This window comes from Rosa chinensis, chromosome 5 (genome assembly GCF_002994745.2).
Source record: "Rosa chinensis cultivar Old Blush chromosome 5, RchiOBHm-V2, whole genome shotgun sequence".
In the NCBI taxonomy this organism is placed as follows: Eukaryota; Viridiplantae; Streptophyta; class Magnoliopsida; order Rosales; family Rosaceae; genus Rosa; species Rosa chinensis.
In genome coordinates this window covers 73,242,376-73,267,104 of record NC_037092.1, presented here as the reverse complement: position 1 = coordinate 73,267,104, position 24,729 = coordinate 73,242,376, and the positions used below count along the sequence as shown (strand labels likewise).

The 24,729-nt window shown below is 36.4% G+C and overlaps 1 protein-coding gene and 2 long non-coding RNA genes across 8 annotated transcripts; 2 read left to right on the top strand and 1 right to left on the bottom strand.

The window, feature by feature from the left end:
• Positions 1–10,396: 10,396 nt before the first annotated feature.
• LOC112165457 (protein LONGIFOLIA 2) lies at positions 10,397–20,419 on the bottom strand. 5 transcript variants are annotated; one of them, XR_005799618.1, is made up of 6 exons: positions 19,164–20,418; positions 18,738–19,063; positions 18,340–18,410; positions 11,717–11,795; positions 11,060–11,137; positions 10,484–10,849 (listed from the first exon to the last, which is right to left on the bottom strand). XR_005799618.1 is itself a non-coding variant. In XM_040506106.1 (5 exons), exons 1-4 carry the CDS (start codon positions 18,883–18,885, stop codon positions 11,133–11,135), a joined length of 303 nt encoding a protein of 100 aa, XP_040362040.1. In that variant the 5' UTR covers positions 18,886–20,415; the 3' UTR covers positions 10,484–10,849; positions 11,060–11,132. The 5 variants fall into 5 exon arrangements, 3 of the variants coding, with proteins under 3 accessions (XP_040362040.1, XP_024157733.1, XP_024157732.1); XR_005799617.1 differs by having other exon boundaries at positions 10,397–10,849; positions 10,945–11,137; positions 18,738–20,419; XM_040506106.1 differs by having other exon boundaries at positions 18,738–20,415.
• LOC121049328 lies at positions 13,666–15,208 on the top strand. The gene is made up of 4 exons (XR_005799619.1): positions 13,666–13,789; positions 13,894–14,032; positions 14,871–15,021; positions 15,099–15,208. It is a non-coding gene; the product is annotated as an uncharacterized LOC121049328 (long non-coding RNA).
• On the top strand, positions 15,225–17,465 carry LOC112165459. 2 transcript variants are annotated; one of them, XR_002922848.2, is made up of 8 exons: positions 15,225–15,382; positions 15,486–15,586; positions 15,673–15,797; positions 15,878–15,959; positions 16,051–16,180; positions 16,370–16,518; positions 16,611–16,981; positions 17,207–17,465. It is a non-coding gene; the product is annotated as an uncharacterized LOC112165459 (long non-coding RNA). The 2 variants fall into 2 exon arrangements; XR_002922849.2 differs by having other exon boundaries at positions 15,878–16,180.
• Positions 20,420–24,729: the final 4,310 nt, after the last annotated feature.

Sequence of the window (24,729 nt, the reverse complement as noted above, 5' to 3'; positions counted from 1 at the left end):
AAATAGAAGCAATGAAGTAACAAAAACAATATACTTGTTCATGGGACTCATTTTCAGAATCATTATCAGATTCATTTTCAACTTCACTTCCAGCTTCATCTTCACTATTTTCCATCCAATCTGGTCGTCCTTCCCTAATCAGCCTCCTTTCTTCAGCTAGCTGCATTTCACGCTGAGCCTCTTGCATCCTTGATTTTGCTAAACTCCAATCCTTCAAGAAAATCAATGCTTCTATTGTATTTGGACTCAAACTAGCCCTTCTCTCGGATACAATCCTACCTCCTGCACTAAAACATGACTCCGAAGCTACAGTAGAAGCTGGAATTGTTAGCAAATCTCTAACCATGAGAGAAACACAGGGTATAATGATTCATTTGATTTCCACCAAGACAAGACACTAAATTGATTATCATCATCAACTTCAATAGTTGGTAAATCATAATACATTTGTAAATCATTAGAACTCGTAGTTGAAGTATAAGAAGATGATACCTTTGCCCTTTTCAAACTTTGCATTGAGAAATTACCAACAATAGGCAATGCTATAGAACCCGGAGATAAACTCGAGGTCGAAGAAGCTAAATTTTCAGATTGCCTAGGTGCTACATTAGACACAATATTCTTCTTATATGTTTCATAAAGAGCTTGCAATTCGGTTCTTAACTCTAACAATTTTGTATCAACATCATGCTGATCAATACCCATGCATTTTAGCCATTCTCCAAGAGCAAATAACTTAAATCTAGGATCAAAAATTGTAGCAAAACAGAAAGCTTTGGGAAATGTACCCCAATACTTATCAAATTTGTCCTTCATTGCAGCCAATGCATCTTTAAAGACTAAAAAATCAGAATATGCCACAAATGCTGCATGGATATCTATCAAGCGATTAATAACACGACATGATTAGACACCAGAAAATATCTTAGTTGAAGATGCAAAAATCCCCAAAAAGCCATTAACTAGAAATGCAATTGACCAATCTTGTTCCGATGGAACATCTAAATTGCAAGACCTATTTTCATTCACCTTTTGAGCATACCTAGTCAACGGCCCCTTATACTTTATAGCTAGGTCTAAAAGTTCATAAGTAGAATTCCATCTATGAGGCACATCATTGTCAATATTTTTTTTTGGCAAATCAAAATCCTTACAACAACGCACCCACAGTTCATGTCTCTTATTAGAAGAATTCATGCTGCGAACAACATTGATTATTTTATCAATAGATGGACCTAAAATGTGTAAACCATCTTGCACAATCAAATTCAAAATATGAGCACAACAACGTACATGAAACAATCTTTTAGGCGCTTCCTCAAGCATAAGATAAGTGGGAAGAACAAATGCAGCCACATCATTATTCGTAGCATTGTCTAAAGAGATGGAAAATATTTTATCATGAATGCGCCAACACAACAATTCTTCAAATATATGATTTGCAAGTGACTCTCCCGTGTGAGGGTACTCAATCATCTTAAAGCATATTATTCTTTTATTTAAAGACCAATTTGTATCAATAAAATGTGCAGTAAGTGACATGTAACCCATTTTTTGACGCGATGACCAAACATCAGATGTCAAACAAACTTTTCCTTTAAACTTTTCAAAAAAACTCAAAAGCTCATTTTTGCCCTTAGTAAATTTCTTCATCACATCTCTTTTACATGTTGAGGCTGAAATTCCTACATATTGAGGACAAAATCCTCGACGAATCATTCCTTTAAAATCATGTTTTTCAACAAAAGTAAAAGGCAGTTCAGCTCTAATAACATAATCAATAAGTTCTCTACGTGCAACATTCTTATCGTAAGCAAAACTAGTGATATTTCCAGAACTATCAGGACCTAATCTTTTCTGCCCTCTTTCATGAATTTGTAAATGCCTTCTTAAATGACTAGTACCAGCACTCCCCCCACCTCTAAGCAAAGTCTTACAAACCCCACATTTATTTTTTGGTACCATACTTCCATGATCATTAACTTCAACCCTTTCAAAAAATTCCCAAACATTACTAGTGAATCTAGTTTTCTTAGAAGATGCAGAAATAGATGAAGCTCCGGCTTCTGTCAAGTTATCAGCATTAATATCATCCATTTCTAGCTGGAAATAATCAAAGTTAAGATATTACTTGAGAGTTTTGAATGAGCAAGCTAAAACTTATTCGCAGAGATGCTACTGTCATTTCCTTTGTTTGCTCTTACTCATCCTGCAATGTAAGAGATCACAATCAAAACAAGCAAATAATTAATCGTACAACAACTAGATAAAAATTAATAAGTGTCAGATCAAAGCAACACTTACGTATAAAATTTATAAACTTGAAAACTGGAATTACAATCGAAAAAGACTTGGTCTTGATATTCATGGTTCACCAGAGTAAGAGATTCAGAGTGTCAGATCAAAGCAACACAGAATGTATAAGTGTTGAAGAATTAGATTGCAGGAGGTGGGTTTCAATCTATAACGGAATAGAATAATAAGTGTTGAACCTACTCTTGGAGGAAGAGGCCGTGGTCGATCTGCTCTTGGAAGAGGATGAGGGATGGAGCTTGGAGCTGGAGGCAACCTCGATCTGCTCTTGGAGGAAGAGGCCGTCATCGATATGAGAGAAGAGGATGAGGGATGGAGCTTGGCCGTGGTCGCAACCTCGATCTGCTCTTGGAGGAAGAGGCCATCGTCGATATGAGAGAAGAGGTTGAGGGATGGAGCTTGGCCGTGGTCGCAACCTCGATCTGCGCTTGGAGGAAGAGGCCGTCGTCGATCTGAGAGAAGAGGTTGAGGGATGGAGCTTGGCCGTGGTCGCAACCTCGATCTGCTCTTGGAGGAAGAGGCCGTGGTCGATCTGAGAGAAGAGGATGAGCCGATGAGGGATGGAGCTTGGCCGTGGTCGATCAGAGTTGATCTGAGAGACTGAGACAAGAGGCCGTGGTCGAGTCTGTCGAGAGAGAATGGAGGGCTGGAGGCAATGGAGAGTTGGAGACAGCGGTTGAGTCGAGAGAGAAAAGTCGTGAATAACGATATAGGGTTTTGATTTTAGGTCAAATAGGCTGGTGTGAGACAGGTGGTCTCCATTTTCCAAATCCAACGGTAGGAAATTAGAATTCTATTATTGGAATCATTGGATTCCCTTTCCAAATCCAACGGTAATTTTTATATCATTCTAATTTCTAAAAACATATATATATAATTTTTGTATTTTACATAATATCATACATACACTCCAAAGAGCAACCTCTATAAATTCAAAGAAAATAGAAAAACCGATCGTTGGATGTGATTATTACAATAAATTGTGCGTGTGGTTAAAAATTTAGTCAATTTCACCATAGTTTTGAACCCGATCGAATTGGTCAACCGTAGTCACTTATATGTTTTCTTGGTTGACCGATGGCGTGACAACCGCAAAACGTGCTTATTTTTTCACATCACGTTTGTATATATCCCATCTATGGATGTGCGTGGACATAAGATACAAAAAATTAATTTTAATTACAAACACATTGGCATATACCAATTTTACTCCTAAAGTTGTATGACATATACATTGCATTTAAATTGTTTAGGTTCATTCTAAAGCAACCATGAAGTGGAAAATGAATTCAGAGAAACCAACCGCTCGATGAAGAGATTGTAATGTTTTATGGTGGTTGTAGAAAATTCAGCCAATTTGGTTATCGTTTCGAATTCGATCAACTAGGTCAAACTTAGTTACTCTTATAAACCTATATTTATATATCATACACTCCAAAGAGCAACCCATATCAATTCAAAGAAAATGGAAAAACCGACCGTTGGATGAGTTTATTACAATAAATTATGAGTGTGGTAAAAAATTTAGCCAATTTCACCATATTTTCGAATCCGATCGAATTGGTCAACCGATATGTAGAATATATATATATATATATATATATATATATGCACATATTCTATATAGAATAATAGAAGTATAAGAACTTCCACACACACACACACACACACATACATATATATATATATACATATATATATATATATATATATATAAACACTAAAACACACACACACACAAACATATATATATATATATATATATCTCTATATATATATTATATATATAAACACACACACACACACACACATATATATATATATATATATATATATAAACACACACACACATATATAAATATATATACAAATATATAAACACACACACACATATAATATATATCTATATATATATATATATATTTATTATGCGGTAATGCATATATATCTTTTCTATATATATAACACAAACACACACACACACGCACACACACACGCACACACATATATATATATAAACACACACACAAATATATATCTATGTGTGTGTGTATGTATGTGTGTGTATATATATATATATATATTTATAAACACACACACACACACATATCTACACAAACACACACACACACACACACACACATATATATATATATATATATAATATTTTACGGGCTTTTAAGGGCCGGGCCTAGCGGGCTTTTACGGGCCGGGCCGGGTTTTTGCGGGCTTTTGGCGGGCCGGCCCTCGGCCCACCGAGGCGGGCTTTTGCGGGTTTTTTGACTGGCCAGGCCTGGCTAAAAGCCCTCAGGGCCGGCGGGCCTCCATAGGCCCACTTGATCCCCGGGCTTTTTGATGAGGCCTAAACATAACCTACTAAACTCGCATAGGTTCACTAAATATTACCGCTAAAGTGTTTAGGGGTTATATGTGTTTCACTCAAAAGCAATTTCACAACATGCGCTGCCTTATGATTACTCTTCGATCTCATCTCCGCTAAGTAGCTCACAACATTCAAGATCAAGATGTCTTTTATTTGGTTGTAATGGGGGCTAAGGGTAAGTGGTTAATAGAAATGAAGGATATATAAGGAAATACAAAGTCCATGGAAATCAGGGAAGCAACTCTTTCTTGTAGAGATATATGACTTTTGCTTTCAAATGCTAACTCACTCACTCTAATCCCAATGTACAACCCATACTATACTATGTAATACTCTCTTCTTCTTTTTTTTGTTTCTTTCTTCTACTTTTCTTTTCCTTGAACTTTCTTTCTATTTTCACAAACTTTTTTTTTGTTTTTTAGAACTTTCTTTTCTATACAAATCACTCACCCCCACACTTATTGTTTTGTAACCTCACACTTTTGACTTTTCTTTTCTTTTGATTCACTCAAACATAAAGTCATTCTCTTGAATCGCTTCTCCAACTACCATGGAAGGGTAGGATAAAAGTGTATAGACTAGGTAAGGATTTGTGGTGTGAATGAACGAAAAGGCTAAATATATAAATCGGCTCAATGTGAGAATCTAGTGGTAAATATCTAAGGGCACATGCTTCTTTGGCTATGGTGGTATTAACCCTAATGCCTCAATCCTTTCCATCCCATCATAAGCAAACATATAGCCTCAAGAGGTCTCAAGCAAGTTCTAGATATGCAATGTCATGAAATTGTACACACATGAAAGAATAAGTGACTGAACGATGCTTACACTATAGATATAGGCACAAAAGCTCACAAATAAGGGTATGCAAGTCAATCAAATCATCTATATGCTTATCTAATTATGATGAACCAACCTAACCATAGGCTATGTGCACACATATAGTCAAGCATTGATGACATATACACTTAATCACAAAACAAATTCATAGTCCTAGATCATGCTCAATCTATCCACAATCATAACAAGTTAAGTCCATGACTCATCATTGGGGTTGGAAAAGACATTAACCACAATTCTAATTACAAAAAGCTATCAAAAAGAAGATTTTTTTTTATTTTAAAAGGCACCTGAGCCCTCACCCCCACACTTTAAACCAACATTGTTCTCAATGTTGTCAAGTGAGCTCGAAATCTAAAATTTGTGTCAGATTTAGGCATGAGAGTGAAGTTCAGGCCAAGGAACAAAAATTAACTATGAAAATGAAAATCTAAATGTAGAGAAAAGATACGGAAAACCCCCTTGTGGTGAACCTCCATTGGTCACGACCTCCAGAGAGGACCAATAAGAGACACCAACCTCAAGACACAAGGCCTTGACTTCCTTACATGTGCTCCATAATAGCTCAAGGTGCTCATGAAAAGATCAACTCCATTTAGAACATAAATGTCCTTGAGCAATGCGTCACACAACAATCACTTTAAAGAATAAGGAAAAGAGTCCTCCATTAAGTACATGGCCTTGATCACATCCAACACACCCTAAGACTGCCCATACATTAACCTCCATTGAAGAATTGAAGTGCAAGAAGTTCAACTAACCCGAGTGAACAAAAACTAGTGAGTGCAGAAAATTTCCAGCAATGACCTTTCTGTCTTCAAATACCCATATCTAAAACTAAGAAATAGATAAATAAGTGAGACCTCATGGAATATAAAGTAGACTCAGAGAGCTTTCTATCCAACTAAATAAGCCACCTATCTCCAACCGAGAAAAATCTATAGCTGGTCAAAGTTGCTAATCTGTCATGAAGTCTTTTGCTGACCCTCAATCACCAAAACAGAAATATCTGAAGCTCCAGAGGTGAAAAGAGGGTGAGACCAACTGCAGATGAAACTAGACTCCAGGATTTACCTTCTACTAAAATTTCATTGAAAAACAAATTCTAAGTCAAAAATCGTTGGCCTCCAAACTCACTGATTTGTTCTGCAGTTTCTGCTGTGCCGTGTTTCTGACCTCTGTCACTTGGAACATAAAATATAAAGGTAGGAAGGTTCAAATCAAAAAATATTTCTCCTACATACAGAGAACATGTGAAGACACATCTTTGAAAAAGTTTAGCTCCATATTGCTTGGGATGTAGAAGGTGTAGTTTCCCAAAGTCACTCTACAGTAGCTGTCTCTGTTCTGACCTCCGTGCATTGACTATTAAATAACTAGAGTTACAGTAACTCAAAGGGGTTAAAATTTTGGCACATGACAATAGACATATAGGAGAATAGTCTCAAAAAATTTTAGCTCAAATTACCAAGTTAGTCAGAAGATATAGTCACCCAAATTTGACTGAACTTTCTAGACAGAAACTGCACACTACTACATTCTTGCTTTCTTCACACTTCAAACTCTGAACACCTCCCATCCTCCAAAAAAGATGGCTAAATAGCCTTATTGATGGAAAATAAACAAGAAAATTTCAAAACTACCACCCACAGAAGCGCTTGTTTTTAACGACCCCAAGCCGTTCTATGAAACTTGGTCTCTTCAAGGTGGCTCCTACTTTCCACCACCACCCACAAAAGCTTTAGTAGAACTAGAACCACCACAAGATGGTGCAAGAAACTTGATGTTCACAGGAGTTTTCCACTCAAGATCCCCTTTCTTCTTCTTCTTTTTTGACCCACAAATCTCCCCTATTGTCTTGATTTGATTCTTTTGCTCCTCACTCAATGCGAGATCCTCATTCATATTTATCTCATCAAGAGTAGAAATTGCAAACACTTGGTAAGGAGAGGAAGAATTAAAAACCAATGGCTCTTGGTTGTAGTGTGGGACTTAGTTCAATGGCCCTCTCACTAGCCATGCCATGAAAAGTGGGTAGAATAGACAACATGTTAGCCCTGATCTCAAAGTTGGCATTTGTTGGAGGAAGCACAATGCAAGATGGAGCATTTACAATGCTGATGGAGCATTTACAATGCTAGGACATGAATAATGACTCAATGGAAGCTCCTCCTCATCTTGTGGTACTTGACGCTCGTCAGCCATATCTACTACAAAATTGACAATAAACTAGAGAGGTGAGAAGAGAATGAAAAATAAAAAGTACTATTAAAATGAGTAAACTAACAAGCAAGAAGTGGAAAATAAAAATAAAAAGTAAACAAAGAAACAAGAAATAAAAATAAAAGTATGCTATAAGTGACCCTAAATGCCAATTACCAAGGGATTAAGATCCGAAAACCGGCAACGGCGCCATTGACTTGATGCATATACTCTCGCAAGCGTACGAATCGGGTCAAGTAAGGAAAGTATTTGGACCTTAGTTATCGTACTTTGGGGATTAGGTGTTGGACCTAACCGAGATAATTGGCACTAGCACAACTCAAATGCATACAATGAAAAATAAAAATAAAATAAAGTAAAATAATATTCACAAGGCACCAAGCCTCGGCAATGCTCGACTTAGCTCACTCTAAGCCTAATCAAAGCCACTAACTTGTAGCCCAAATGAGTCGTGCACAATGGAAGGTAGAATTTTGTTTGGCAGTTTTGAATTGGGAATTAACTAAATTAAATGCAAACTAAAATAAAAGCAAACAACTAATTATCAAGCAAGAAATTAAATTCAGATTTCAAATTAATGGAAACATGGGAGTATCCGGTGATTCACACTAACTATCTTGTAAACATCAATGCCAATTTCACAAATGCATGCATTTCCTATATGTGTTAAGTCCAGTATCTAGTAGCGGTCAAGGCTACTAAACCAATTATCATTTCGGTGTATTGATTATGCCGGTTAGGGCCACAATCAACTCTCTAACTTAGGCATTACGCTGGTTAAGGCCGCAATATCTAAGATAGAGGCCTAGAGTACAAGATAATAGTGATCCAAGCAAACTTACATACAATTAAGTTAGCTAATGGTTACCACACTTAAATCCTAGATGCAACAAGACCAATAAGTTGTCATTTTATCAATCTATTCATCACAATTCCCACAACATATTTCAAAGGTTGACAAAGCCTAGAAACATGCTTCTAAGGACCAATAAATTCGGATTTAAAGCATACACAATGAAAATTGCATTTATTAAAATTAAAGCATCAATATTTATACAAGATGAGTTAGGGCTTCACAACCCTAACTCCGAAAATTGAACTACTCACTACTCATACTCAAATACATCATCCAATACGTAAGCAATTTAGAGAAATGATAGAGGAGAGAGGGAACACAAATTAAGCTCACAATTTGCTATAAGCAAACATGAACCCAACTTGATATTAAGCCCCCACTCTTTACCAAAGCCAAAATCCCTTGTGGTGATGAAACCTTGATGATGTGAAGTGAAAATCCCCTTAATTGCTCCTTCCAATTTTGAGAGAAAATGATAAGAGATTTAAAAATGGAAGAGAGAGAGTATGAGAGAGAAGATGGAAAATGGATGAGAGGTCTCTAAATTCGGCCAAAAGGCCTGGGGGGAGGTAGAAAAATGAGTCTTAAGCTTGTGAAACGTGTGTGCAAATGTGCTTAAATACTCTTTTGAGTTCAAGGGTCAAGATTGGACTTGTACCCTAGATCCAAGGGCTCAAAAACAAGTAGAAAATGGGTAAAATGAAAAGACTAAAACAACCTAATAAAAATGTAGAGAATTAGAATATTAGAAAACATTTTGGAAAATATAAAGAAAACCGGAGGGTAAAAGTATAAGTGAGTATGTGTTTAGTGTGAACACAAATAATAAATATCTCATCCACATGTGTGATGTGTGGTCCACTATTATTATTGTCATTACATCCATTTTGAATTTAAAATTTAAATACAAAGATGTAATACAGATGGGCTTGGGTCTTCACTTGTGCTTCTTTGGTCTTGGGCCTTGAACTTCATGCTATCGGGTCAAGTTGACTTGGTTGACTTTTGTCCTTTTGTCGGAAACTCCGTTTTGCTTCAATTTCGCACAACTTCTTCCAAAATCCACAACTCCGCTTATTTACTACAATATAAATGAAAATGGATTAATTACATAATAATTAACTTGAGGATTAATTTATTTCTAATATTTTAGATATAATTACATGCATAAAAATGCATGTAATCAATGTGTTTGACAGGCTTATGATGATTCTGTGGGCCTTACACTACTACACAAAAGGCTTCACACGACGGTTTAAAACTGTCGTCTGACATTTTGCATTTCCGTAGTCTATCGAGGCTTCGTCTGATGAAACGTCATCAGACGACGGTTTTCAACCGTCGTATACATCGCATTGGGTCGACGGTTTGCAACTAACTTCGTCGTCTGATGGATCGGCAGATCTGTCGACAAACATTTTCTGTGGTGTGACTTTTATTCATACCACGGTTTTATTTTTAAGATGTTGTGCAAATTGTATTCACACGATAGTTCTTCCAGCATAGATGTGGTGTGACGACTTAAAAATTCAGTGCGTATGTGCTTTCGCACGACAGATATAACTCTAACCGTTGTACTGTGACATTTGAGACAATAGTTTTTGCTAATACTTGTTGTCTATGTGTGCATCCGACAATGATATCAGTAAGAACCATCGTGTGAATTGTAGAAATTTTGTTTGATTCCACCCTAAAAACCTCATCAGACGACATATTTTTCATTTTACCTACTGTTGTTTGATTTGGTAATGGCAAGATTCAGATTTAGCTGGAACCAAAAATTGACCAAATGATCAATAATTTTCTTATAATAAATAGTTGTTATAATCCCATAAATGGATCCGATAATGATAATTGTATCCAAAAAATAGAAAAGATCACACCTACGGGTCTCTCATACAAAAAAAACATCTACAAATGTGACTAAAATAGTCTCATCTGTACATAATCACATCTATAGAAGAAATGCAATTCAGGCCAACCCAAAAAGGACCAACATCTTGCCTAATGCACTTCAGACCTTTCATATACCCAAAAAAGACCAACAATGATTCATCCCAACACACTTCCCAACTTTAGCAGGTTCTTCACCTCATAATTTGCGAGTTCATTACGCAGTTCATCAACTTCAGCGTTTGTTGCGAACTAAAGAGAGGTGGTGGATGAGTGCCCCATGGTGATCCTCATTGATGATTTAATGTGTGTCAGGCAAGTCTCCATAATGCAGATTCCCCCTAAAAATAAAAAGATGGAAGCGTCACATAACCCATCTCCTTAGAATCAAGTATGCTGCTAAGGCTATATGAGATATTACAGTAAACATACTAACCTCAGGACCTATCCGGTACAAACATAAGAGTCAGAGTTCTCATTGATAGTAAGAGGAGCACTTATGTGCGGTGTTCAAAGAATAATCCAAATAAAAAACCTCATGACCAATTTACCTGTCTAATTTTCTCAGTACCAGTTGCAGTAATGAAATCAGGGAGCTGAAACGGTTGTTTCTCGATACCGTGTTTACCCTGCAAAATCAATCAAGTCCCGATAAGATACCAGTAATGGTATAGTTCCACACTCAAATCAGCAGTCTACTATATTAAAATTATAGATGAACTCCAGAGCACTAAGCATTATGGGATGGCCTCTGAAAGTTCAAAGCAGATACATTAGTACCTTTAAAATGAATAAAATCTGTACAATATGCTAAGTATATCCCCAAATATGGTCTATATCCCCCAATCAACACTAGCAGATGCATATGAAACTAAATCAATCAAGGGTGACTTTTGCCAAACACCTATTACTAGTAAGAAATTCCTGGCTTTTCAATTTGTTCACAGAATACATAGAACTGCAGGTGAGCAGGTTTATGTTCTTTTGTTAAATAAAACTGGAAGAAAGTTAGTAGTAGAAGACGACCACGGCTTATAGAAAGTGTTAGTTTAGCATTCCCATATTCCCATATTATTATGCATTTTTAATTCTATACACTACATTTCGATAACTTCGTGAACATGTTATGCGCTCAGATCTCATAATTCATGAACCACTGATTAATCTAAACCAGAGTAGAATTAGAAAAGCTAGGTAGATCTAATTACCAGATTCAATGTGTAAGAAATTCATGTATGATTTCAAAAAGACCAGCAATTTAGGATCAGCTGCAGTTGCATCCCACACCTGGAAACATATTAACAGTTAAACAATCTTAATATCAAAGCTGTACAGATGAAAAAAAAAATAATAACAGAGAGAAACCTACATAAGCTTTTTATCTTGCATGTAGTCCAAGTATTTACTAGGTCCCAATTATGCCTATATCCCCCAATCAACATATAGTCCAAGAGACTGTATTAAAACCATTTGAATTAGTTACACTACCACGTACTACCATTTCATACCAAAAGCCAAACCAAAAAAAATCAAACAGAAGTAAAAAACTTAAACTTCCTTTCTTGAGCAAATGAAACATAGGCAAATGACAGTAAAAACAAACTAATAAAATCAAAATTGAAAAACATAGGTTCTAATGTTCACAGACTTAGTTTCCATGATAATTAATATGAAAACCATAGGTTCTAATGTTCACGTAGAGTTACTTACAATTATTTATATATGAGATATATGTATGATGTAGCATATATATGTGTGTGTAGTGAATGTATACACGGGAATCATATGGCATATGAACTTGAGCTTCAAGTAGTACTGGTTCGATGATTATTGTTAAGCTAGTCATGAGTAATGTGTATAACTATACGGTGATAGCAATAATCTGATCACATGCAATTTTTGGCAGACTCAATCATAATGATAGCTGTAGAGTTAATTGGACAAATTGACCATAATATAATTGGATCATGCACAGATTTACTGAATCGAATTCACATGCTTTTGCTTTTGAACAGTCCAGTATTCCAGCTTTGTGGCAGGCAACTGCATAATTATATATTTGATCAAGAGGATTGATCTGAATGCCATATATGCCCCACCCAATTCTACCTGATTTCTCCATAATTCTACTTAAATATGTAGAGCTAATTACTGTTCTAAAAAGGTTGCTATTGCCAACACCATAGATCTTATAACCTATGATGCATGGAAACGCGAAAATACCCGCGTATCCCGTATTGAAACTGGAAACGGGTCGGAAACGCCTCGGAAACGCGTATCCGGATTTGGAAACAGTTTGGATGCGTCCATATCCAATGCGGAAACGCCAGAAGGTAAATAAATAGGAAACGTGGGGGTAATACTGACTTTTTACTCTGCACAAATTGAAAAAAAAAAAACAAACAAACAAATAAAAGACCAGATCGAGAGAGAGACCAGAGAAGCGACCTCAGACAATTGCAAACGACGCGACTTCAGACGCAAACGAGACCCTCGTTTCTCTTCTGCAAAAACGAGACCCAGATCGAGATCGTTTCTCTTCTGCTCGGACGAGACCCAGTTCCGGTCGTTCCTCTTCTTCAGTCCGGTCGTTCCTCATCTCCAGTTCGGTCGTTCCTCTTATGCTCGAAATATTTGTTCTGATATTGTTATGCGATGTGTTGCTGCTATACACTATGGGTCAAGTTATCAACCAACAATTATATATAATATATATATATATATATAATTGTTGGTTGATAACTTGACATTATTGACATGTGGATTGTCAATATATATATATATATATATATATATTTAATTGGCGTTTCCTTCACGTACGCGTTTCCTATTACATTTAAGATTTGCCGTTTCCACGTTTCTGATCGTATCATATCCGGAAACTCGTACCCGTTTCGGTGCTTCTTAGCTTATAACTAAACCCAAAGTTTTACAACCAATTTTCACTTGATCGATCACACCCCAATTAAGTTTTGAGTAATTACTGGTCCTTTTTCAGCTCAACTGATATTTACTATATACTAATTCTCAGTTAACTGTTCATCGGCTTAGTAACAGTGCCGGCTCGAGCCGAGTCGGTACTGTGAAATGACCGTTTTGCCCTCCATTCTTTGCTTAATTACAGTATTCTGTTTGACCTAGATATAAAAGGTGTTGAGGGTGATAAACGCGATGTGTTTCCTCTCTCTCTCTCTTCGTTCTTAGCTCGGCTCTACGCATCTGAAGGGGCTTGATCAGGTTTCGGTGTCGCTGGGTTTTGAATAATCGTGCTAGACCAATCGGTGAGGGGTTTTGTGTTCTGATTGAGATTTGTGCATGGGTTTGTCTTCATTAGTGGTTGGGTTTCTCTTTTGCTATAGTAATTTTGCATTGTGTTTGACCTCAGGATAATTGTGTCTTCAGTTGGTGATCTGCTACAAGTATAATCTAAAGAACCAACGCCTACTTTCGGGAAGCATCGGTGAAGACCGACCTCCGCTGCTGCGCTGTTGCAACCTCTCTGACGTCGACATGAATCCAAACAGGTACTCGGTCAAGTTTCACTTTCTATTTGATCAAATGTCATCAACTTCTTTTCGTTTTCCACTACCACTGATCTGATTCTCTCTTTCAAAATCAATCAATTTCAAACTACCCTTTTGTTATTTGCAGTGTTTGATTAATATTGACTGGTGTTGGGTTGTATACCAAATGTTTCCTTCATGAGGTCATGTTTCTGGGTGTTCTATTGTATGTTGATCCTTGAATTTGAATTTTCAGTTTAAGCCTTTAGATCATGATAATGGTTCTGTGCATCTAATAGTTTTAACTTTTAAGGAGTTTTATCAGCTTTAATGAAACATAATTTCAAAGACTATGGGTTTGTTAAAAAAATATAGCAGCATTGCCTATGTTCAATTGTTAAAAACCATTCATTTTCAGAAAACTGCTCTTAATTGCTTCTTTGATTTGCTACTGCGTTTGATTTATAATCCTATTTCATATTGACATTCTTATGCCTCAGTTTTTCATCAAAGCCAATCCAACTGTGTGTTTAATTCCCACAGAATTTTATCATCAAATACTTGCCAAGGTTTAGCACATTTCTTTCAATCGAAGTTTATGATCATAACTTGGTCTTCAATATATAGTTGTGCATAGAGGCTGATGCTGAAGAAAGAAACAGAAAAAGGAATTCTTTTTGTGACAAAACAGCTTATTTTCAATTATTCATTACTCATTTTGAGATTTTCAAACAGACATTTTCTCATTCATCGAATGAAGCTTCTACAATTGAAACCAAACAAAATGAAGTTATATGTAGTCTATGAAAACAATTTTTTAAAATTATTATCTAAAAATAATATATGCTATTACTTGCAGCTGCGAGAACAAAATGGATGTCTTCATTCATGAAATGGAACCTTACAAATCGGAATACAAGATCAGAGTTCGTATATTGAGAGTGTGGAGAGCAAAGCAATATAATACTGACAAGAATGATGGTCTCCACTCTGTCTTGATTGATGAAAAAGTAATTTTCTCACAAACAATTAATTATCAGTCCAATTATTTGCACACTTATACATATTTTTCTCTTATGAAATGCAGGGTGACGCTATTCAATTATTCATGCAATTATCAGTGAATCTGACTACCCTTTAGTTCACAAAAAAAAATACAACAAGGCAAGGTTTATGACATTCAGAATTTCTTTACACAAAAAAACCAGGAAAACTACAAGATTCTTGATCATCGGAGTCAAGTCTGTTTCAATGCACTGACTGTCTTTGAAGCAGTTGAAGGAAACTGCCCAGAAATTCCAGAGCATCGATTCTATTTAGTAGAATTTGATCAACTCGAAGCACGCATGAATGATCATACAATTCTAACAGGTAAATGTACACATTGTAAATAAACAATGCTTCCTCATTATACTTTTCCTTATAACTTTGATTAATCACTTTTTATTATTTTTTTATTTTTGTTAAATGCAAGATGTGTATGGCTGTTTGAAGTCGATTGTACCACCACATGAGACAACTGTGAACTGTCAAGGATAGAGAGTCAAAATGTGAAATCCATTTGCAGAATTTAAGGTAAACTTTTTACACACTTTAAACATTTAAGTACAATATATGATCCAATTGAGATTTAAAACTAACTTCCTAAACATAAAATGCAGAAGAGAGGACTTGAGAATTACACTCTGGGGCAACACTGCTAGACAAGTCAACATGGAAACAATTAGAAAAGCTTCTCCACTAGTGCTGATGGCATTAACCAATTTAAAAATCAAAGAGTACTTGAGTAAGTGTCCTTCAAAAATTCATCAATTATTTCAACATGACTAACAACTATATATAACTAATTATTTTTGTAACTAGCAGACAAACCTGCCCCATCAAATACAAGCAACACCTGTATTTTCATCAATCCAAAGATCCCAGAAACAAACAAGTACAGGCTTCAGTAAGTTCCTTCATTATAAGAAAACCATCATTTTACAAAAAAGGAAAGAAAAAAATATCAACAGTTTCATCACATGCCTATAAATTTGTAGGTTCTCAAAACTGGTTGATAGAGTGCAAATACTTCCAACACTATTCAAACAGCCAACATCAGAAGAAATCCAGGAAACCAATATGAAAACAGTGACTCGATTGAACATATTGGATCCATTGTCATACAAGGTATAAAATCCAATTTTTGTTTCCAACTACACATTATAAATTGTAAGTATTTGAAATTTAAATAATTTATTCTGTAAATTGTTTTACTTTGTAAATTATAGATTCATTATGCTACTTTGGCCCTAATTTATAAATTGTAAGTCTTTGACATTTTTATAATTTATACCCCTTTTTAATTTTCAATTACAGGAACAAATGGTGTATTGCAATGCTTCAATTTCCAGATTTGCAACACACGACGGTTGGTGGTATAAAGCCTTGCTGTTATCGAGAATTAAGAGAACAAGAACATGACAATCAACTCGGCTGCTCACATCATGGGAAGCAAGAAATTCTTGGTAAACACTGTAAAAAATTATATTTTGAGGACAAATTTTATATTATGTGACAAAACAAAATAACAACACTAAAGTCTCTTCTTTATATATAGTTTCAGAGTCTACATGACTATCACTGATGGTCAAAACGAGGCAACGGTTATCATAATGGGAAAACAAGCAGAGAAACTGTTTGGAAGTAATTGCAAAGATTTGGTCAGCAAAAGATCCTACCCAACAGAAGCAACATTACCAGAGGAGATGGAGAAAACAAGAGGCCAAAAGTTCTTTTTCAGCTCAAGATAACGGAAGATAGTGAGCTAATAATCAAAGCAGTCTTCCCACATATGGAATCCTCTGTACCACCTTTTGAAAACGACCCAGCAACTATGACTCCAGATCCTGTTCCTTTTCAAAGAATCAGCAACTCTCTGACAAGTAAAAGAGGATTATTCATATCTGAACCAGACAAGAAATCTAGAAGGTAAGTAGTACTGATCTGAATATTTTCTCTCTTTTTAAATTTTTTTTTTTTAATTTTGGTTATTTGGAAAATACCATTCTAATTTTTATCACATTCATTTTGGTTGAATATTACAATTCTCTTATCTTTAAAAAAGGACGTTATAATACATGTACTAATAATTCATTTTAATGAATCAATTCTTATCAATATTTAAATAAGTACTATATTTTATTTACTCTGCAGTGAGAGAGAAGCAGAGGAAGATGAAACCACATCGTCATCAGCTGAAAACAAAAAGACTGTTTAATGCAGGATAACTGTGGTGTACAGTGTTTTGATGAAGTAATCGATTTTGTGTAGCTGCAATCACAAGTACAGTTGGAACCACCACTGTTTTTGAACAAGCTCCACAATCTCACAAGATTGCAGCAACAATCTTTTTGTAAATCTGCAACTATAATAGCTAATCTGACTATGCAGCTAGCTTTTTTGTAAAGCTGCAGCTGATATGCCTAACGTTATTGTGCATCAAGCAATTTTTGGATGACTTCAAAGGAAATCAATTGTGTAACAAATGTAGAATGTACATGTACTCTTTTATCAAATGAATATAATGTAACAATTCTCCCTCTATATGTCACTGTTTTCTTTATTACTATGCTTCATAGTTTTGATTAAAATTTTTGTCACAATTAGCTTCCAAAGAAGATCTCAAACTTCTGCAGGTATTATATTTCTTCTGTACTTTGAGATTCAGTTTTTGACTTCATAGTTCCATTGCATTTAGAGCTGCAGAAAAATTATGAAAAATTGAACACGAAATGTTTTGGGACCAGGAAGCTCTTAAAGTGGTAATCCTTTTACGACCAATGCTTATCGTACAATGTTCGATTTTGATCTTTCACTGCATCTTCTTGAACTGAGGAACTAACATGAGTTTGCAGATCTCAATCAATCAATTTCAATTTCCTTTACATTTTTCTCCTTCATTTTCAGTTTCATATCGACTGTATTCAATTCCAGTTTCCTTGGTATCATATTAACAACTTCTTTTGTATACAACTACTCACTTTCGTAAACAATTCACTAACAATCTTAACTCCCGCAGCAAAGCGCGGGCAACTATTCCTAGTAAACCCAAAAAAAAGGGTAAAAATATGCATCTTAATTCTCAAGGCATACATATATATATATATATATATATATATATATATATGTAGTTCAAAGATATTTTCAAATACATACACACATCACAGTCAAAGCCCACATAGAAAATAATATATGAACAATGTGCAGTGAGTAGCTTAACGCTACCAGAAACATAGTTCTTAGCAATTTGCTAAAAGGAAAGGAATCATCGAGTAGAGAGTGATTACAGTTACTGCTTGCCGATGGTATGGATTGTTGGACTCTCTTTCCAGGCCACCATTGCTATAGTGCGAATTCCCTGTGAAACAAATGAATGCATTAGTTGTCATAAGCTGCAATTCATTATTAGACTCTCATCTTACGGTCTACGGAATCAAATGTTGTAGGTTGCAATTCATTACTCTCCTTTTTTGCGCCAATTTCTATGAACTAGATGTTTTAGGGTACTTTTTTCAATCTTTAAACGTGCAAAAATAAAACAAAATCTGCATGAACATATAGACAAATCTATAATTAGTGACAGGGTTGATGATGAAGCTAAAAGGGCTAGAGCAACTGAATAAAAGAACAAACTAGTATGACATTATCATTAACCAAAAGTAGTTAGAAACCAGCAGGAAATTACCTGGAGGAAGCCTCTTGTGGTGGCTAATCCTCCTACCAGTGAGGACTTGGTGTCGATCGAAAATTTGGAAAATCCCATTCATGCATCCTATTTGCTTCTGCAAATCTGGGTTGTCATCAGCTAAAGAATGCAGAAGTTTTGCAGCCATCTCCACCTCTTCTGTCCAAATCAGTTATTTTCACTCCCAACTTTTTCCAAACATCTACTCAATTTTCTTCAAGCAAATCAGATTCCCCATAATTCAAATCCAAGGCCCTTCAGTAAATGTTGGAAACAAGCTTTGAGTACACAATACACAATCTTTCACTGCCACAACTCTACACCCTCTGAAACCAATTTCAGTGATTTCAGGCAATTGTAAATGGTCTTATCCATTCTCCAGATATACAAAATTGAGAAGCTGTAAAATTAAGACACCTCACTGACCTTTGTTACACAAGCTGACACCAACATCCAGCTCAAGTATAACAAAATGTAACTTATCCTTCTTTTTGTTCCTTTCTCCTGAAGGACTTGAACAAAATGCAAAGCCAACAGGTCAGTTGCAGCTTTTTCCAGCCTCACAAACCATAAGAGAATAGACCACTCTCCGCATTCATATAATTCCAAACACACCTAGTACAAAATCAAATTACCTACTAATTTCTGATCTTCTCAAAGCTCACAAGAACTGTCCTTTCAATCACAGATCACAACTTCCACACAATCTCCTCTTTTGGGGTCTTTTTCTCCAATCTCTCCAGTTCACAACAATTGAAACCTTATTGGGTTTCACAGAACAAAACTCACAAAACACAATGCCTCGCGCAAGAACCAGAAAAGGGACCCATTACAACAATATGCACAGAACAACACCCAGATATAACAGAAACATCTACCTAAAAGAAACTAAAAGCAATGCAACATGTAGAGGAATCTTGGCAGATCCAAGAAGAGATGTTTAAATTACAACCAAGAAAACCAGAAACCCAATTCAAATTACACAGAATCTGAAAGATATATGATAACTGCCCCGCTATTGAGTCCAAACAGACCCTTTGAATCGAGGTCCCGAATCTCTGCTCTCTCCACCACCTCAAACAATCCCTCTCCGCCGCGATGACCTCCACGCCTCTTCTCTCGACGACTCCCTCGCCTCCCTCTGTATCACCTCCGGTGACCTTATCTTCTACACCCTCGACCCCTCCTCCCAAACCCTACAATCCCCAATTCCTCAGGGTTCCCGAAACCCTAATTAGACATGTGGCTTCCACGAGTGAGGCAATGGCCGAAGATCTGAGGTCGGGTTCGGAAACCTATCTCAGCTTCTCTTTGCTTCTCCAGCCTTCGGATCCAGACGCCGTCTTGTGCCCACATACCTGTCTCCCATACCCGACGTCTCTCTTCTGATGAGATCTGGAGTGAGTGAGATGTAGAAATTGAGAGAGGAATGGAGAGAGGCAGATCTCAGGTGTAATAGAGATGAGGAGATTTGGATATTGAAACTGAGAGAGGGAAATCTTAGGTGCAGTAGAGATGATCGAGGAGACCCGTAGAGGTGGGGTGGGAGTTTGTTTTAGGAGAGTCGTCGAGAGAGCGAGAGAGGCTGTGTCGAAGAGAGTGAATGCTATGGTGTCGGAGTCGTTGGCTCGTTGCGATGAAAATGCTATTGTGCAGTATTTCAAGTGTACTAATTTGGTCTGAATGGTGGCTCATTTGCACACATATATGGATAAGCTATTACTTGCACATGCATCAAGCCATCAGACAATGGTTTTCACATAACTGTTGTGTGAATGCCATTTTTAAATTTTCAGTTTGCCTCTTATTGTTGCCTAGGTGGAGGGAAATGGGTTGGGGCCGGGGGAATGTTTGAGGGAATGTTGGCGGACATGTTTTGACTTGCAAACTTATGTATTCACACCACAATTTTAAAGTAACCGTCATACAACCACTACATGCTGAGAAATTTTAAATGGTGTCAATTGGTGCGAAATTTGCTGCCTTTATAACCATTTGACCTCACACCACGCTTTTATTTATAAACATCTTCTTAAATAATTCATAATTCCAGCATGAAAAACACTCGTTGGTTGAATTCATATTAGAAGACGGAAATTTTAAAACTGTGGTCTCAAAAATGAGAAATGATTCACACCACGGAAAACAGTGTGGCGTTGTATGAGAGGTGTCGTGTGAAGCATTTTTTGTAGTAGTGTCATGGCAGAACATAAATAAAACGCTTTGGGAGGGCAAGAGTAAACATGCAAAGGACCTATTACTAGCTTCGTTAGCTTAGCTGGAAGAGCTTGATAAAGATGCAAAGGCTGAGAAAATGTCTGCTCCAAAACAGAAACAGTTTTGGAAACCAGCAGATGTGGGTAGGTGGAAACTAGATGTTGATGGTAGTTTTTTGCCTTAAATAGCTCATGGTGGAACTGGGGGAACACTGAGAGATGATGCAGGATACTTTTGAGCTACTTCAGTTGTCTCGGCCAAACATGTAGAGTTATGTGCCATTGCTGAATGACTTCAACATTTGAAGCAGCTGCAGATCAGCAATGCTGTCATCGAGACAGACTGCTTAGAGGCTATCTAGTGTTGAGAATATATACATCCCACATGGAAAAAAAATGAGAAATTGCCTATGAGTTTATAAGGGTTTGGGTCACTCCATCCATTGCCAATTGGTTTTAGATGTGAACCCCAAATTACTTTATTATGGTATTAGAGTGGGTTATCCCTCGTGTGCATGCCTCAAAGCCACACAGACTCCACGTCACTGAAAATTGTCCACATGTATGGCTTGATTATTCGCCACACGTGCGGTCGTGTGTTGAAAATATATACATCCCACATGGGGAAAATGGGACCTTGCCTAAGAGTTTGTAAGGGTTTGAGCCACTCCATCCGTTATTACTTTATCATCCATGATATTGCTGAAACAAACTTTACTCATGTTGCTACTGAAGGACTTCTTGACAATATTCGAACTAGGTTACTTCACTTGCCGAACATCACTTTGCAGCATGCTCCTAGAAGTTGTAACACAGTAGCACATTGCTTAGCTAATTATGCCTATGAGGCTAGCACTAGCTCCATTTGGCTTGATCATCCTCCAGCTCTCATTCTGGACTTGATCAGGTTTGATTGTAATCATATGGGATAATTATCCCCCTACCAATACATGTTTTGATTCCAAAAAAAAAGAAAATGAAGAAGTTATTATTACCATAATTAATATAAATTAAATATTTATTGACATCGAGACTAATTTATGGCATTTAAGACAGTCATAGCTTCAGTCACAAAAACAATAACGACACTATTATTATTTTGGTTTTGAACAACTTAAGCTATTATTATAAATTCTGAAGTATGAAGACATACATTCCATTGAGTTACATAATCCCCAATGATACTATTTTTTCGTTAAATTTGTTGAAAAATAGCTAAAATTAGAGTATAAACTACTTTTTGAGTCTTCCAAATAATTCTGTATTATTAAAGGAAAAGCACATTATGTGCCTTCGTCAAAGTGATTGACGGAGAGGGAATCAAGGAATTAGCGATTACCATCAATCAGCAAGGATTACAGACCATTCAACATTTAATGTCATCATTGTAATTGATATTTCTGTTGTAATTCTCTCCCTATGTAAAGGGGCTATGAAATTAAATGAGTAGACCAATTCCAATCATATTCTACTTTTACACGTTATCAGCACGCTTAGAGCCAATAGCCAAGAGAAAAAAAACCCTAGTTTTTTTAGTTTCTTTCTTCTTCCCGTTGAGGAAAAAAAAATCAAAACCCTAGAAGAAAAAAAAAACTTTTTCTTCTTTTCTGCCACCAATCAAAAAAACAAAAAAAACAAAAAATAATTTTTCTCTTCTTCCCCATCCAGACCGGCCCCATCCCCGCACAACAGCGCCGATCCCTGCAACCCAGCCTTGTAGCAGCATCCCTCCACAGCAGCACCCGTCCCTGCAGCACCAATCCCAACCGCCTACAGCATCGCCTCCGCCTTGAACCAGAGCCTCACCTGCTCCCCTTCACCGGAGCCTCATCTGTAGCACCGATCGCACCGATCCGCACACACGCCCAGCCTCCATCCTCCGGCCCAGAAGAAGAACAAGAAGACGCAAAGAAGACAGAGAAAGAAAAAGAAGGAGGAAGGCCCAAAAAAAAAAAACTACGGCAAAAAAAGAAAAGAAAAGAAACAGGCCTTGCTGCCCAGAAAGAAAAAGAAAAAGAAAAAAAAGGGGGTCTTTCTAAATGTACCTAGCAAATATGTAAGTACACCCAGCAAAATGTTTACACCCAATTAATTTTAAAAATCTCTAACCACACCCAGCCAATTTTCCTATAATACACCTATATTTAATTAAACCCAACAAAACCCTACACTCTAACGAATAATACCAAACACCCTGCAGTTTTCCGTGGAACAAATTGCAAAAAAACCTCACAAAAGTGTCTGACGATGAAAATCATATCCCAAAAGCAGAGATGAAAAGAGAGAAAACTTATATGTATGAAGACATTCAAAAATAGCCGTGGGACTTGTGGCTTCTCTGAATTGCTCATTGCATTTGCGACCTGTCATGCATGCCTTAAGTTCTGCTCTTCTCTCTTGTATCCTTCGATTTCCATGAATGAAGTTATTCCGACAAAAGAAAAGGAAAAAAAAATAAAAAAACTTCTCCCACTTAACTTTCACAACCAGGTTGCTTATAGTTGTCATCATTATCTTCTTCCAAAGCCCTCTGCAAACAGAGCACTATACTTTCATTCACGGAAGTGGTAAGCACATGGTGCAAATTACCAATTACAATCAAGAAACCCCATATGGGCTTCTTTATTTTTTGTCATTTGATGAAGAAAAAGACTGGGATTGGGGGGGGGAGGATTTTGGTTATTGGTTCTTGTCCGACATGGACAATGAGGCGGACAATAGGTTGGGGTCTGATGGCATTGACGGGCTTGAGCCGCTTAACTGCGCAAGTTTTTACGATGGTTGTTATTCCTAATTTCCACAGAAGCCAAGAAAAACGAAAAGGTTGTCTTTTGTTCCTCTACTTTCCTTTGTTTTTCTGCAATGTCAAAGTGACTCAAATATGTTGGATTATGCAACGGGGATGATGAACTACATAGTATATTGCAAAAGTCGGTTTGTATTTTGTATGAGTTTTGCTGGATGTACGAGTTTGCTGGGTTTAACTAAAGAAAAGGGTATTACAGGAAATTAGTTATTTTTGTTGGGTGTAAAAGAATTGCTGGGTATACTTAGATATTTGCTGGGTACATTTAGAAAGACACATAAGAGAAGGAACAAAGAACAAACAGCCCAGAGGAAAAAAAAAAAAAAAAAAAAAAGGGGTCCCTAACCCACTATTGTGACCCGGCCCAAAAAAAAAAAACAAACAAACAAAAGCAGGCCTCATTGGTGACACAACCCAGCAAGAAAAAAAGAAGAAGAAGGCCCCGGCCCACTGCTGAAGAAAAAAACAAAAAACAAAAAACAATCGCTACCCACGCCTGCATCAACACGCGCGTGCGTTAGGATTGTTTTATTTTCTCGAAACCAAGTATGTTCTCTTTTATTTATTTAATTTCATACTATGGTATATTTAATTATTTATAATTAGAATTTTTTTTAGCATGCTATTTTATTGCTTGTTATATATGTGATATATATTCGTGGAATCTAAAACATGTGATTTTCATTTATGTTTACTATTTTTAAGCATGGGTTATACTTTATTGTTTATGTTTTTATCATGAAATTTTGAGCATGTTTTACTTTATTTACGCTTATATAATTATTCCTAAGCATGTCTTTATATTATGCTATTGTTTATACTAGCAAGAGAACCCGTGCGATGCCACAGGGTAGATTTTGTATTTTGATCTTTTTATGTTCAGTTTTAAGTTTTTGGTTCAGAAAACTAGCCTAGATGTGTTTAGATGACACGAAAAATATTCGCTAAACAAATTTTTCAGAATTTAGTT